Source organism: Rhincodon typus, chromosome 8, assembly GCF_021869965.1.
Source record: "Rhincodon typus isolate 14 chromosome 8, sRhiTyp1.1, whole genome shotgun sequence".
Taxonomy (NCBI): Eukaryota; Metazoa; Chordata; class Chondrichthyes; order Orectolobiformes; family Rhincodontidae; genus Rhincodon; species Rhincodon typus.
In genome coordinates, this window is record NC_063339.1 from 66905796 (window position 1) to 66922369 (window position 16574).

At 41.2% G+C, this 16574-nt stretch overlaps 1 protein-coding gene across 1 annotated transcript in view; it reads left to right on the top strand.

Moving 5' to 3' along the window:
* Positions 1-16574, top strand: part of LOC109930456 (cysteine-rich motor neuron 1 protein-like) — a 295898-nt gene that overhangs the window by 126846 nt on the left and 152478 nt on the right. Inside the window, exon 3 of the mRNA XM_048600447.1 lies at positions 9712-9896. Coding sequence (XP_048456404.1) covers positions 9712-9896 — 185 coding nt within the window. The remainder of the gene's footprint in view (positions 1-9711; positions 9897-16574) is intronic.

The following is a 16574-nucleotide window of genomic DNA, read 5'->3' on the forward strand; positions in this document are numbered from 1 at the left end:
ATTTTTCTGAAGAAGGGTCTAGGCCCGAAACGTCAGCCTTCTTGCTCCTCTGATGCTGCTTGGCCTGCTGTGTTCATCCAGCTCTACACCTTGCTATCTCAAAAAACAATACTCCACTGATTAACAGTGTAAGAATGACCATTTGAGAAATAATCCATCTAATTGTTAAGGATTCAGGCTGTACAAAAGTCAAGAGACAGAGTTGTGATACATTCTTCATCGTTTAGAAGAATCCAATACTTTTAGTGTTTTTCTACATTATCACTGGTGCCCCAGATTGATTTCAGATAATCCTTCGATGTGTTGCATTTTTATGTATTTGTAGAACCATTGGCTTTTTAAAAACTGTCTGCTGTAAATATTTTGGCCCATAACATGGCATGAAATGGGGAACTCGGAAGTGAGTATGAAAACCCTTTTTTTTTTCAATATTCCATCTCTGCTTTCCTAAGGTTTTCTCAATAATTAGACATTAATTGGAACTGGTTTATGTACCAGGATGCTGAAGCAGCTCTTTTGTGGTTGACCTTGGAGTCTATCCTACTGTTCATAAAATTTTCGTTTGAATTTCTTCTGTAAATCTGCAGTGTAAAGTTTCTCCAGACAGCATCCCCCGCCCCCGTTATATACCTATAGCAAAGATTTTATTTTGTCTAAATTTCCAAACACTGGGTCTCCTGGTATATAGAAATTCGATTGAGAAAGACAGAGACTTCTCACAGGTCCTTCTGAAAGCGCTTGGCATTCTTGACTTTTGAGACACCACAATTTTAAAGGAGTACTGTTTTCTTGAAAATTTCTTTGGCAAATTTTCTTGAGAGGGGAAGAAAGCTCCCTACATGTAAGCTGTTGAGCAATCTACTCAATTACTGCACAATATATTTGCAAACAGATTTGTATGAATATTCTGTTAGTTTGAGAAAACATCAGGTATCCTCTATAAGTGTAAAAGCCTTGTTTGTTCTTGTTCGTTATTGCGGATTATATCACTTACCTGATTTCACAATTGGTTTCTTCAGTTCAATTTTATTAGTTCTCAGATATTCAGATGGTGCCTGATTTAGAAGTTCAAATCAATGCATTATTTTAGGGAAGCAATTAAGTTGACGTGTCAACCCACAGCAAAACTAAAGATCTTTGCTTCTATAGGTGATGGGTAAGATTTGGCCATATATTCCTGACCTTATTCACTGAATCATTTATTCAAATATCCTATTCATGCAGTGTCAATATTGAAGATGAAAGAAGCACTTTGTTATAAAATTGAGGACAGGAACAACAGTGCATCATTCAGAATCTTTGAAGGTTATGAAACTCTAAGGAAGTAACACTTCAAATAGAGTTCTCCTTGCATCTAAATTTGTTCATTAGTCAACTTAAGCTTGACTGAGAAACAAGTAGAACTTCACAGGTCTACACAGAATCCAATGTGGGTCAGACTTTTTTTGTACAAATCTGCGCTAAGTTTAAACTTGCACATGACCTTCCCATGTCGGTATCTGTATGAGACAGGCACCTGACTGGGCACCTTCTGTAAATGGATAGAGAGCTTCTGCTTTTTGATTGGTTGTTCAATGTTTGGCTGCACAATAATTGTTCCTGTCTATCACATGCAGGCTTCTTCGAAGCAGATAGTCGGCAGTATGCAAAAAGCAGACCCAGTTACCATCTGACAACTGATTTTAATAGGTCATTCAGCTATCTCCAAATCTGATCCCACGTATAGGAGAACGGTCCAAGAAGGTGGGAATTGTGGGAAGGTGCAGAATTAAGCATTTGACCCATTGAGTCTGCTCTGCCGTTCAATTATGGCTGATATGTTTCTCAACCCTGTTCTCCTGCCTTCTCCTTGTAACCCTTACTAACCCAGAACCGATCTATCTCTAAATGCACTTAATGACTTTGCGTCCACAGCCCTCTGCAGCAATGAGTTCCACAGATTAACTACCTTCTGGCTCAAGAAATTCCTCCTCATCTCAGTTCTAAAAAGTCATCATTTCACTCTGAGGCTATGCCCTCGGGTCTAGTCTGTCCTATAGTGGAAACATCTTTTCCATCTCCACTCTATCCAGGCCTCTCAGTATTCTGTAAGTTTCAATGAGACCCTCTCATCCTTCTAATTTCGGGTACAGACCCAAAATCCTCAACCATGACAGGCACTTCATTACTTATAAACCTCCTCTGAACCCCTTCTAAGGCGAGCACATCCCTCCTTGGATACAGCAGCCAAATCTGTTCACGATATTCCAAATGCCATCTGACTAGAGCCTTATATAGGCTCAGCAAACATCTCTGATGTTGTAATCTAGCCCTCTGGAAATGAATGCCAACATTGCATTTGCCTTCATAACTGCCAACTGACCCATGTTAACCTTAAGACAGTCCTGAACTAAGACTCCCAAGTCTCTGTGCTTTAGATTTCCAAAGCCTTTACTTGTTCAGAAAGTAGCCTACACCTTTATACTTTGGTAGGAAGAATATAACCTTAAACTTTGCCACATTATATTCCACATAGCACTTTTTTGCCCACTCTCCTAACCTGTCCAAGCCTCCCCACTTCCTCAACAAAACTATCTTTCTGTTATTTGCAAACTTAGCAACAATGCCCTAAGTTCTTTTGTCCAGATTGTTAATGTATAACATGAATTGCTGTGGTCCCAATATGGACCCCTGCGGAACTTCACTAGTCACCAGCTGCCATGCTGAGAAAGAGCCCTTTATTCCCAATCTCTGCCTTCTGCCAGTCAGCCAGTCCACTGTCCGTGGTGCCAGAAAGCTATCAGCCAATGATGTGAATCCTTGTCCCTAGCTACCTTGTTTGCCAACATGTGAGGGTGAAAATTCAGACCTAGGTTTTAGCAGCGAATGTAGTATGAGGTGGTTATCAACCTGTGAACAGAGCTGTGGTGGTCAGTGAAGCCCTCACACCTCAATTTTACTTGTAAGTTGTTTTCAAATCATTTTATCCCAGCCCATGGGAATTTCACCAGATAAAACGAGGGATGAAGGGGTGGATAAGTGTACTTGCAGAAATACCTGTAGCTCAGGAAAGACAGGACTGCATGCCTCTCAACCATGCTCCACCAAGCTCAATCTCGGTTAACCATCCGAATACCACAGCAAACATCAACTATTACCCCGCCTGGAATTAGCTCCAAGTGCATACGCTCCCTGGATTTTTTTCCCTTCATGTAGGAAGTTAACCTGTCAATCATATTGCCGACTGGGCAAGAAACCTCTTGAAAAATTCCAATTTAATAGGAGCCACCCTCTCACTATTCTGCTGTCTTCCAATTAGTATTGGAGCCTGAGAGTTTGTGCTAGTTTTGCCATACTGCTTGGAGTTCACAACCAGTGCTCATTGCAGCTTTGAATCTCCACAATGTGGAATCAGACCATCGGGTCTACACCAATCCCCCCCAAGAGCATCACACCCAAACCTCACCCTGCGCGCCCCCCCCCCAACTTCGTTTACCCTATCAGCCTGCATTTCCAATGCCTAATCCACCTGTACATCAGGGGGCAATTTATCATGGCCCATCCACCCAAATTGCATATCCTCGGACTGTGAGAGGAAATTGGAGCACCCAGAAACCCGCGCAAACACTGGGAGAACGTGCAAACTCCACACAGACAGTCACCCGAGGGTGGAATCGAACCCGGTTCTCTAGTGCTGTGAGGCAGCAGTGCTAACCACTGAGCCACCATGCCACATTGCTGCAAACCGTTGACGTTCCTTTGTTATTTGTAATTACATTTTACAGCTACTGGTATCTTGAGGTCTGTTAGAGACAAAAAAAAAACCTGCAGATGCTGGAATCCAAAATAGACAAACAGGAGGCTGGAAGAACACACCAAGCCAGGCTTTTCAGAAGGGTAATACCCAAAACGTTGACTGCTTTCTTCCAGATGGTACCTGGCTTGCTGTGTTCTTCCAGCTTCCTGTTTGTCTATCGTGAGCTCTGTTGTCCATTTTAAAAATGTGCCATTAACATTTAAGCAACTTTCTCCTCTAATCAAAATTTGATCCCTTTTTGAATGAGCCTGCATGCTGCAAGAATTCCTGTATTTGTTTGTAGCTCAATGGAATAACAATTTGCTCCTTTTTTGTTACTTTCAATTTTTTCTATTATCTCTAAGCAGTAATTTCCTATCTTACTTCCTGGAAGTATTCTGGGTTCTTCTCAGGCCTGAATATGTTGTAAACTACCTCTTGGTGAATTTAATATCTTCGCATTTAATTACCAAATGTATCTCTTTATTCTGATTGTTCAGGATGTTACTTTTTTTCATTCCAGGGGATGAGAGGTTGCTGGCGAGGTCAGGATTTATTGTTTATTCGGATTTTCCTTAAAGGTGCCACCTCGCACTTTGCAGTCCACATGGTGTAGCAACATCTACAGTGCTGTTAGGAAGGGAGTTCCAGAACTTTAATCCAGTGACAATGAAGGAATGGTGAAATAGTTCCATGTGGCATGGTCTGTGCTTTGGAGGGGAGCTTGCAGTTAAGTTGCATTCCCATGCATCTTGCTATCAACCAGACCAGACCCCCTCAAAACATTTTAGGAAGGTAGCCTAGACCTTAACATTTTTCTTATTTTAAAGGCAAACATGAAGTGCTGTGTTGAGCAAAACACAATTTATTCAAACACTACAGTTAAAGTACAACAAAACGGAGAAGAACTTAGAATGACAACTCTATTGCAAGTTAACAGAATAATTGATACAATAACTATTACTTAGTAACTGTTCCAGTATAGTAATATTCCCATAAACACGCCCCTTGGCAAAAAAGGCAAATTCAGAAAACAGATTTTCTCACATACCATGCCTGCAGTGAGAAGAGAAGCCCCAGCTACTAGCTGTAACCGAAAGCGGGGGGGGAAAAATAGTTTTTAACTTCTTCAAGAATCCAGCAGTTTCTGCTGAATTTCAAAGCGTTTAAAAAAACTAGAAATCCTGGTCTGTGAGAGCAGACCACATCCATCCAGGCTGCTTCTATTGTTCCAACCCTTTCTAAAATAAAACCAAGGCCTCACAAGCTGGTTACGTTGCAACAGACTGCTAGTCACCTCTCCGTCAATCTCTTTCTCTCAAAAAAAGGAACAAGATATACCTCTTAAAGCCACAGCATCGTCACAATCTGCTGCCCTGTTGTTCAAAGTAGTAATAGTCATGGGTTTGGAAGGTGCGGTCAGTGGAGACTTTGGAGTTGCTGTGCGTAGTCTGGTAGATAATGCACCTTGCTGCTATGTCAACAATGGAGGAAGTGAATGTTGGAAGGTGGTGATTAACGTGTTAAACAAGAGACCACTTTGGGCCAGATGGCGGTGAGATTTTTGCATTGGTGGAGCTGCATTCATCCGTGCACACGGAGAGGATTATATCATACTCCTGACTTTTGCCTTGTGGACAGGCTTTCAGAAGTCAGGCAGTGAGTTGCTCACCACAGAATTCCTCGCCTGTGATCTCTTGTAGCCACAGTAATTGTGGCTGATGTGGTTCAGTTTATGGTTAATCTAACTGCCTTCCCCCTTCCCAATCCCCTGTCCCCAGGATGATGAGAGGAGATTCAGTGATGAAAATCCAATTGAACATTAAGACACAGGTTTTAAATAACTGCTTTATATCATTGAGAAAGGCATTCACGGTTACATGAAAAGAGCAGACGTTATGTTTAGATGGTTTCTCCATATTTTAACAATTGTACATGATTTGAATGTTAATTTGTTCTGGTTCAGTGTTACTGCTCTGACCACGAAAATCTGCATACAGCTTTTACATAGATCTCTCTTCACTTTTGAATTAGCAGAGTGTAGGTATTGCACTTGGACTCCAACATATTGATGTGAATGTGCCCTAAATAGAATAGACATTCTCTTGATCCATTATATTACTTGTCCTAAAGGCATTCGGCAAATGAAATGGGAGCTGTGCTCGGCTGCTTTCCATTTCGTGACATGATGGATTGTGTTGTTGTGGTCAACTGCGTTAACGTCGCCTGATGTAGCTCAGGAGCCCAGCCCCACTCTGCCATGGCGTTGTCTACTGTATTTGCTTCAGGGGAAGACAGTGAGCTAAGAAGCTGCTGGACTTGTTGGCCTCTCCCTGAGCCCTCTTCTGGCTGAGCTGAGCTTTTCATTTCTACTCGCCTTCTCCAGAGCCCTCCAGGGATGACAGCTGTCAATGACTGTTCTCTAATTATCAGTGTCAATGTTCACCATCTTCATATCTCACCTGTAAGTGTCCTTGTGATGGAGGTGTAGAGCTTCAAGGTGTCATGGCACAATGGCTAGTTCACCGAATGGGAGGTCTTTGTATATGGCTGCTATCCATCTGATGAATGTGGCTGCCCGTGCTGTTAGCTTGACAGTGAATGTACGCTAATGGAATTAGCACACTAGGACTTCTGGGTTGGTGAACTTGTCCGAAACCTCAGCATGTCCAGTTATGTATGAGACTGAACAGTAAAACTTCTCAGTCTTTCCTTCTGTCTTGCAAATATGGTTTAGGTCTTACCAGGGGTGTGCTGATGATTCAGGCTTAGTGAGATCTCACATAGTAAGAGGAAGAACTGCAGGTGCTGGAGCTCTGAAACAAAAGCAAATTGCTGGAGAATCTCGGCATGTCTAGCAGCATCAATGGAAAGAAAACAGATTTAACATTTCAAGTCCAGTGCGCTTCCTTCATAACCTTCTGAAGAAGGGTCACTGGACTCTAAGTATTAACAGTTTTCTCTCCACAGATGCTGCTGGACCTGCTGAGTTTCTCCAGTACTTTCTGTTTTTGTTCGTATACTCTTTTCACAGTCAGCTTGCTATTGTTCGACACTGTTTATTCAGCTTAGCCTGGCTGCTGCAACTTTTGTGATGTGCATAATGATTTCAGCATCAAGTGATCAATTGCTGGTGATTTTCGAGCCACGACGTGTGAAGCCTTCAATAACCTCCAGTGCCTCAGTCAAAATCCAGAGCCATGACTTTTGCGTTTCTGATGCTGATAGTCAGATCCCAATCTCTTCACAGGCATGAGCAAGTTTGTTTATTTGCCTCGATGCAGCATTGGCAGTGTAGAGAACTCTGAGTGCTTGGCACATCTTAGTCTTAGATCTCAGCCGAGTCAGGCAAAACAGCTTTCTATCAGCTCTGGTATGTAGGTAGACATCTTCTACTGATGACCTGAAGGCATATGACAGTAAGAAAGAGAACAATTCGCCAAAGACTGTCGATGCCAATTTGACCAGGATTCTAGTGTTGCCCTGTCATAGCTGACCTTATCCATCACGTTGTCATTGGAAAGAGGAGATCACATTGACTAGCTTTGGCAGGCAGCCAGTTTTCTCCAACAGCTTAAATAGACTGCCTCTGCCCACATGGTTGAATGCTTGCAACAGATTAATGAAGGCAATATATAATGGTCTCCTTTGTTCACAACATACTGCCATCTATCAGCATTGACAAAGTGCTTCGTGAAACTCTTGCTTATATATTTAACAGCACATGTGATGCCAATATTCAGAGGTTAAGTCTGAACTAAAAGATAATAAGCCAATTTGTTGGCATTGGTTATGGGCAAGATGTAAGCAGAGATCATAAAGAATGCGCAGTACAACCGAATAGATTATTAGCAATTTTCAGGATCGGAATGGCAATAGGCTGGTATGTTACTGCATTAGTAATTCAGAGACTAATGATTTGGAAACTTAAGTTCAAATCCCAGCATAGTAACTGCTGAACTTTAATGAAGTTTATCAAGTAACCTGGATTAACAAAATCTTTAATCTGAAATGGTGACCGTGTAATTACTGGATTGTCATTAAACTCAAGCTTGTTCCCTACCGTGGGATATATCTGACTGCGTACTTGACAGCAGTGCTTGAGTCTGAACTGTCTTCTGCATTTGCCCAGCAATTCAAACAATATTAAACGTTGATGAAAACCAAAAAGATAAAACTGGATGAGTTATCTGGGATTGCACTAGGCATCAGATGCACCTCCTGTCCAGCCAAGCAAAATCATTCTCACTAACATCTGGGGGGCGGTTTAGGAGGGCTGCCCACAGGCTTGTTAAGCAATAGGTGGGCCATAAACAGATCGTAACTTGTGCCATCATCCAGCCTACTACTGCTCTGAGAAAGTACGCCCTGACACACTGTTGGATTAAATAATTTGGGGAACTGGCACACACTATTGCTGTGAAAATGTATTGAAGAAAAACTGAAATGGCATTTAACAAAATGACACGGGGCATATTTGCCAGCTTGGCATTTTCTAACATTTTTAATGGTTTAGATCAATTTTTCCCAGACTGTCTTACAATGTAACTCCAATTCCAATGGAAGCAAAACCACAAAGCAGCACAATCATATTCAGTATACAAATTCTTAAAGTTTGCTTGTATCAATTGATATTTTTAATGCCCTTTTCCCAACAATCCTCCACCTCCAATCTTTCCAGTGCCCATTCCCCACCCCTGCCCCAATCCACTGATTACTCACCAGCACTCCCCAGTTCTCACTGGAGGAGAATGCTCCAACTATCTCCATACTTAATGATGGGAGACTCGAGCTCATCAGTGCAAAAGATGAGGCTGAAGCAATCACTATAATCTTCAGCCAGAAGTGCCAAGTGGATGATCCATCTTGGCCTCTTTCAGAAGTCCCCAGCATCGTAGATGTCAGCCTTCAGCCAATTTGATTCACTCAACTGAACATCAAGAAACAGTTGCTGGCATTGGGTGTTGCAAAGGTTGTGAGTCCTGACAACATTCCAGCAATGATTCTGAAGGTTTGTGCTCCAGAACATACCACTGGCATCTACCTCTGCCAGCTAATGTGGAAAATTGCCCAATTCTGTCTCATGCACAAAAAGATGAAACTAACCTAGCCAATTACTGCCTCATCAGTAAAATGATGGAAGTGGTCCTGAACAGTGCTGTCAAACAGCACTTGATTAGCAATACCCTGTTCACTGAGTTCTGCCAGGGTCACTCTGTTTCTGATTCTATTACAGCCTTGGCTCAAACATGGACAAAAGAGCTGAACTCCAGGGTAGAGGTCAGAGTGACTGCCTTGGAAGTCAAGGTCACATTTGACCCGAGTGTAGCATCATGGAGCCCTAGCAAAATTCAAGTCATGGGGAATCCATGCCAAAACTCTCTACCGGTTGTAGCCATACCTGGCACAATGGAAGATGGTAGAGTTTGTTGGAGGCGGTTATCTCAGCTCCAGGCCCATCTGTGCAGGAGTTCCTCGGGGTAGTGTCTTAGGCCCAGACATCGCCTTCAATGAACCACCTTCTATCATAAGGTCAGAAGTGGGGATGTTCATTTATTGCTCCATATTCCGCACCATGCACAGTGACTTGCATGGAAGCAGCCTGTGTCTATGTGCAGCAAGATTTGGACAGTATTCAATTTCAAGCTGACAAGGGGCAAATAATTTGTGTGCCAATAAATGCCAGTCATTGACCACCTGAAACAATGAATGGCAGTGGTTCAAGAAGGCAGCTCCTCAGCACCTTCTCAAGGGCAATTAGGAAAAAACAATTAATGCTGGCCTTGCCAGTGTAACACACCACCTATCAATAATTTCCGTTTTAAAAAGCTGCTCAGTGAAAGTTTCAAAGCAGTGTTGGACTTGTGATTTCTATCCTAAAATATGAGCATTCTAAAGATTGACTGATGTTGCGCTGTGCATTTGCAATAACAATGATTCCTTCCTTCTGCAGAGATTGAATTCATTGAGGATGTTGTCTCCCAGCATGACCTCTGCCCTGAGATCTCTGGCTGTAATCTGCTCAATAGACAGTGTGTCTGTGAAGTCATACGCTCCTGTGTCAACCTGTTCACCTACCCTGATCTGGATGCCTGTGCTGCTTCCTCAGGACATGTGCCAGGTAGAGTACTTTTAGGTGAATATTTTGAAGGTGGATAAGAACAGCTGCATATGGTGATACATGCTTCCGAATTTATTTTGCACATAGATGTATTTGAAATCAGTTGAGTTTGCGCATCGATATTCACACCAGTATTAAACAAAGAATACCTGTAATGAATTCTGCGTATTGAAAACTGTCAACTAAGTATGATGTCTTCGGTTCAGTTCTTCTGGGTATCCACATGTCATCTGCACAAGAAAATAAACATCCTGATGAAAAATTTGGCAGTGGGGCTGGATTTTTGATTTTCTCTTTGTGATGTATAATTGCCTTTGAAGATGATCCTGGTAAGTAGACAGATGTGGTGCCAAGAGCATTTCAAGTTGTCTGCTTTAAATTGTTCGTTTTAGTCTCCTTCTATTGTGATAGCTTTGAGGAATAATGTGTGAAAATTGCTGCCTAACTTTCTCACTCCCCTCTTTAGAAAATATTGAAAACCTGAATAATCTCAGAGTCTTTGTTTTATCACTAGAACTGAACAGAAACCTTATCATTATGTTTCTCTCTAATTTGTCGGAAATCATTCAGATCGCCAAAAGAATGCGATTAGACACTTTCTTTGCTAGCCAGTTAAGGTTAGGGCTAAGATTAAGTCAGCTCTATTGTATGGCACAGTGTGTGGAATGAAGTGTTTTTTGTTGCTTTTGGAATAGATTTTTACACTCATGTAAAAGCGACACTCTTGTGAGCGAATGGACCTAAGCTCCAGTTCTACGTGACCTGTTGTCTCTCTGACCTAGTTCCTTTCGCAAATGTTCAGTAGTTGTCCTTGTAGAGGTAAATTCCCTTTAGTGTTTTCATTGCCATGCTATACTGAGACATCCATTATCAGCTCAAGTATAAAGCCACTTAAACTACTAAGTAGCAGCTGAGGAGAAGGAACAACATAATGTCTTGGGTATGGACAATTTATCAGAAAGAACCAGAATAGCTTATTGACCAACATTTTAGAAAAGGAAGTGACCTGGGGATTTGTGTGTGGAAAATATCTATGCAGCTTTGCACACACACAGACACTTTTGTGTGAACTTGCACAGAATTGTCAAATGAGAATCATCTAGAACTGACCAAGCTGTCATATCTAACTCTCGATAGCTTCATGAATATTGGTGTATTATTTATGACATACCTTTAAGATGCACAAGAGCAGTTCTGCTTCATCCTGTAAAGAGCAATGAAATTTGTATCTTGTTACGTTTTCTGGAATTCCAATGAATCTGCTTCAACTTAATCTCTTCAACTGGGAATAGTTAATATGAGACTAATTGATGTTGCAACCTGCATTAGTTTTGAGGTGGGGGATATTTTCATCCACAGTTTGAATACAGTTATGCATTGAACACCCACAGTGAGATTCCAGTGGACAGATGGTGCAACGAAAATTCTTGATTAATATCTGCGGAGTAAACTTTTTCTGCACAAGTTCAGTTTCTCTGCATTTAATTAGTCTATATCAGATATGAAAATTTGCTGGTGTAAAAACACATTTTAAGTGTCTGAAATGTCTATTAACTTACTGTATTTTAATTAAATATTTACATTGAATATTTTAAAATTTTTTTGTACTTACCAAATATATTTCAAAGCAACTAGATACTCCCCTCGATTCATTTGCAATGTTGCTTGTAAATAACAATGTTATTTCTGTTGTGATAGGGCTTGAATCCACATCCAACCACTTCTCATGTAGCTTCCGTTTAATCAAAGCGGTGCCTCTTAAAATACAGACGTCTTTTTGGTCTTTAAAGTTTCATAAGTATGAGGTTTCCTTTGTTTTCTGTCACTATAAAGAAGTTAATGGAAGTCTAGTGTGTTGGGTTTCTCAACAATTCTAGCTGTTCCAAAGAAAGCTACCTTTTCATGAATGATTCCAGGCACCAAGTAATTACCCTTCACAAGTTTAAACTTTCAGGGTAATCACTGCCAAAATCATTGTCAGGACATTTTAAGAAATACTGACATGAGTCTTTCAGGTAAGTCCAGTGTCTGACTATCAGGAGACTAGATTCAATTATGGGATGTGGGTTGATGGCTAGTATTTATTGCCAATCCCTAATTGTCCAGAGGGTGATTAGAGTCAACTATGTCACACATACATCAGAGCAAGTAAGGATGGCTGATTTTTTTCCCAAAGAGCATTAGTGAACCAGACGGATTTTTCCCAACAATAGTTCAGTGGTCATAATTAGACTCTTAATTCCACCATCTGTAATGGTGGAATTAGAACCCAGGCCCGCAGAACATTACCTGAGTTGCTGGATTAATAGTCTAGCGAGAACATCTCAAGGCTTTATGCACTAGAATTGCTGACCAAAGGTGATCCAAGAACAAACACCTTGGACTAAATTTTACTTCATTTAGCAGGAAAGTAAGCCAGGACCGTTTCTGACCTCCTAGACCCACCCCTCACAACGCAATTGCTCTTTGGGGCTTAGCCTGGAGAGTTTCCTTAATTGGAATGAGTGCAGGTTCTCTGTCCAATAAGGGAGCAAGGCAGGCAGGCTTCAAAAGCTAGAGAGCCAATAGGATGCCTTGCCATTTGAGTGAAACAATAGATTGAAGTGATGGGTAAATGACTGGTTGCCTTTAATTGCTCTTAAGTCAAGTTAATGAGGATAATTGACCCCCTCTACCCCTTATCTACCAGTTTTTAAACAAAAGTGATCTACTAACCAGGTTCCCTTTTAAACATAATTCAAAATAAAGCCTATTTGGTAAGGATGCAATAATTGGTTAATATACATGTTGTTGGGTTCTTTCCAAGACCGGTGAACGGGAGCGAGATGGAGACTGGGTAGAAGTCTTAAAGGTTGTCTTTATTGACAGCACTTCTTAGTACATCTTTGAGCTTAAGCTGCTTAGGGTAAGTAGACATGGCTTTTTATACAGGTATTGCAACAGATACTTGCATGTGGAGCTTGTTTATATAGTATTCTTACGGTTATCTGTCCCTACTAGGATAAATGGATATTTTCTTTACAGAGTATTCACTTCTTGTATCTCTCTTACACAGTTAGCATGACTCTCATGGGCATGACAGTATTTGCTGTCACGCACCACTTTAGTCATCCTAACTACGTTCAGATGCTGCTGTCTATAGTGGTCAGTAATATGAGTATGAATTTATTTTCCCTAGAAACATCCCCAGAACACACTGCACACAAAAAATGCACATACTTGCTCTGTTTCGCACTCTGGCTCACTCTCATTTCATTGAAACAAATCCCAAACACCCCCGCGCCCACTTTATTTTTTCTCGTTTGTTCTTATTCTCTCTAGGAAAACAGGCAAAAAGGTTTGGCTGCAGAGATTGACTTTCTAGAAGAAAACACTTTAACTCATGGGTTACTGTCAGAATCAAAATAATAGTGTAGGGTGTTCCAGAGTCTGTTGCTCTGATGTTCTTGGATATGTGGTCAAGTCTCCAATGTTATAGGACGCTTTCTTTTCAGGAAATGGGAGAAATTAACTGGGCAGCTTGTTCTTAGCAGGCTTCATTCCAACTGAACCGGTTAAACAAGAACCTTGCCAAGCTCGATACAACACAAGAATAGCCCCAGTACATTCTCAGTAAAGCAATTGGTTACCACCATTCATACGATTTCTAAGAAGTGTTTTCTTTTCAGAAAAAAATCTCCAATGCCACAGTGAACGTTAGACGACCTCTTATAAAGAAACCACTGCAGGCATTTCCACAAAAATTGAAACAAATTGCTTTTACTACAATCCTTCAAAGCTGTAAGCAAAGTTAACTATAAAGCATCTTCATAACTCAATTACAAGGTTTCTTTCTCATGAAATAGAATTCGTTTTCAGTGTCAATGGGAACATGTTTGAAAGAGACTTTAATTAAGTGGCCAAAGGCTTATTTTCAATCCTGCAGAATGTAAAATATTTTCTATTGAAATCTAAGGACTCAACGCAGTGGATGGATCATGTACTGTCTGAGTGAAGGGTGCAATGGGTTGAAGTTTTGAATGGCCCAAACAATAATAGGAGCCATTCTGCTTCTGAATGAAAACCAGGCTTTCTTTCTGGCCTGTTTGGAAAGGCAGATCCTGTTGATTGAACTCTTTAAGGCAGTAATGGATGAAGTTTGTGTGTAAGTTTGTGTGTTTAGAGAAGGCTACTAAGTAAGGTGTTTGAGTCACACTGCATAGAAACAGGTCTTTCAGCTGAGCCACTTTGTTTTGTTGAGCAAACTACAGTAATCCCATCGACCTGCACTTAGTCCATGGATGATGTTATGCTGTATTAGTGGACTTGATGTATAGGAATTCTAGTCATCTCTGTGTCAATCCAAGATTTAAACATATAATCTAGGCTCACATGTTAAGTGAACATAGAGGTGCCAACTTGTAGGTCACCTCAAGACCTTGTCAAATCTTCTCAGTAAGCTGCAATATCCAAGTTGATAAATAACAAATTCAGGACAGGATGCAACATTTGTCAATGTCAAGCGTGAAATGTGTAAAAGAGGTATGCACCAGCAATGAAGCTTTCAGACTGAATGTTAACTTCTGCTCTGGATAGAGCGCAGCAGTAAATGGTCCCATGCGCAAAAATAAACGCATCCACGAAAACTCTAATGAGACACAAACCAAAGAACTGGAGATGCTGGAAATCTAAAACAGAAACAGAAATTGCTAGAGAAACTCGGCGGGCCTGACAGCATCTGTGGAGAGAAAGCAGAGTTAATGCTTCGAGTCCAGTGGTCGTTCTTCAAAACTGGTAGTGACCAGGAAGGGTTGGTATTTATGCTGAAGACGTGTAGTGGCATGTGAACAGGAATGAGCAGATAGGCGGAGACAGAGCCCAGAGAGAGACAATGACAGGCAGATAAAGGAATGGGCGATAAAACGTCAAGGAGAAAGAAAAGCTGATAATAGGTATGATGAGTAGGTGAAAATACTGAAAGCGGCCCATGTCATTGACAGGACCTAGAGTGTGTGGGCATGGGTAAAGGACATAGAAGAAAGTGTTCAGGCTCCAAAATTATTGAACTCTATATTATGTTCTGAAGGCTGCAGGGTTCTCGAGCCGTAAATGAGACGCTTTCTTCCAGCTTGCACTGAGCTTCACTGGAACAGTGCAGCAAGCCCAAGACAGAGATGTTGGCCATGGAACACAATGGTGTGTGAAGTGGTAGGCAACAGGAAGCTCAGGGTTATTTTACAGACAGATGTTCTGCAAAGTGGTCACCCAGCCTGCGTTTCATCTCCCCACTGTCGAGGAGACCATAGCATTCGCTGTGAGCAGCGAATGTAATGGACTAGATTGAGCAAAGTGCGGGTGAATTGCTGCTTCACCTGGAACTTAAATGAGGCCTTTTGACATTGACAAACATTGCATCCGGTCCTGAATTTGGTACTTATCAACTTGGATATTTATCACTGAAGAGAGAAACCATATGGTGTACAATCAATGTAATTGTCTCGCTCAAACTTGGGAGTTCCCTTCCTCGAACCACTCCTCCAATTCTTCTTTCTCTTCACCAGATAGAATCCTCAATTATTCGAGGGCTGTTGAGCTGTAGTTTGTTGTGTTTTTTTTAAACAGGCAGGGTAGGATGGCTGCTGCAGGTCTAATTCACCAGAATAAGGATCAAACCCCATGATTTTGGTAATCTTCTGCAGCACATCAGCTCTCTAGCCAACTGGATTAACTGCTCCTGCACCAGCCCTTCCACTCCAACACAATCTCCCACAGTGCCCCCCCCCCCCCCCACCCACCCAACCCCCATTCATTCCCCTTTACTATTCTCTTAAGATGCTCTTAAAATGTAAAACCACTTTGACCAAGCTGTTCTAATGTCTCCTTTTAGCTCAGTGCCAATCTTTGTCAGATTACACTCCTATGAATTGCCTGGTGAAACTTCAGACCTCAAATGTTATATAAATGCAAATTGTTGCATAGCTCCCATGTGTTAAGTGAATGTGCCACATAATGTATACTTCTCATAGATATTCCTTGTCTTGGAGGCATATTGTTTATGATGCAGTGATTCTCATCACATTAGAGGGGAAAAAATATAAATGCTGTTTCTGCTGGAAATAAGTCAGTTAGGTGTAACTTGCTGTTACATTCAATTGAATGTGAGTACTTTGTCCATCAGAAGTCCCAGACACATTTAAACGGTGTCGTGAACATTGAAAAGCTATTGTAAATAATGGTGAGTATATTGGAGCAAACTGAAAAATAGACACAAAAGGGAAAGATGACAGCCGATAGCCAAGTGAAAGAGAAAATGGGAATCAGGAAAAATCAGAAGATCAGGTAAAAGTTGGGCAGTGGACATATATAAGGAACCTGGGGACCATTTTCGATTTAATAACAGCGGTGGCTATGCATCACTTGGGCAGAGAAAATTACATTGAGTCAAATTTCCTTTGGAATTAATTTATTGTCTTGCCACACCAACATAAAATGAATGCAATAGGAATTACAACAAGATAACTGGCCATTTCAACCCAACCAGGCTATGTTGGTGTATATTCTCCGCACTGGTCCTTGGAATTCCGCGTTTCCTTCCTGTATACCTCCCTTGCCCCCTTTTTCTTGAACTATTTGAATAACCTAATCTTAAATGTTCAAATGTCCCCTGCTTTAGTTACTGGAATAGTTCAATGTAATACA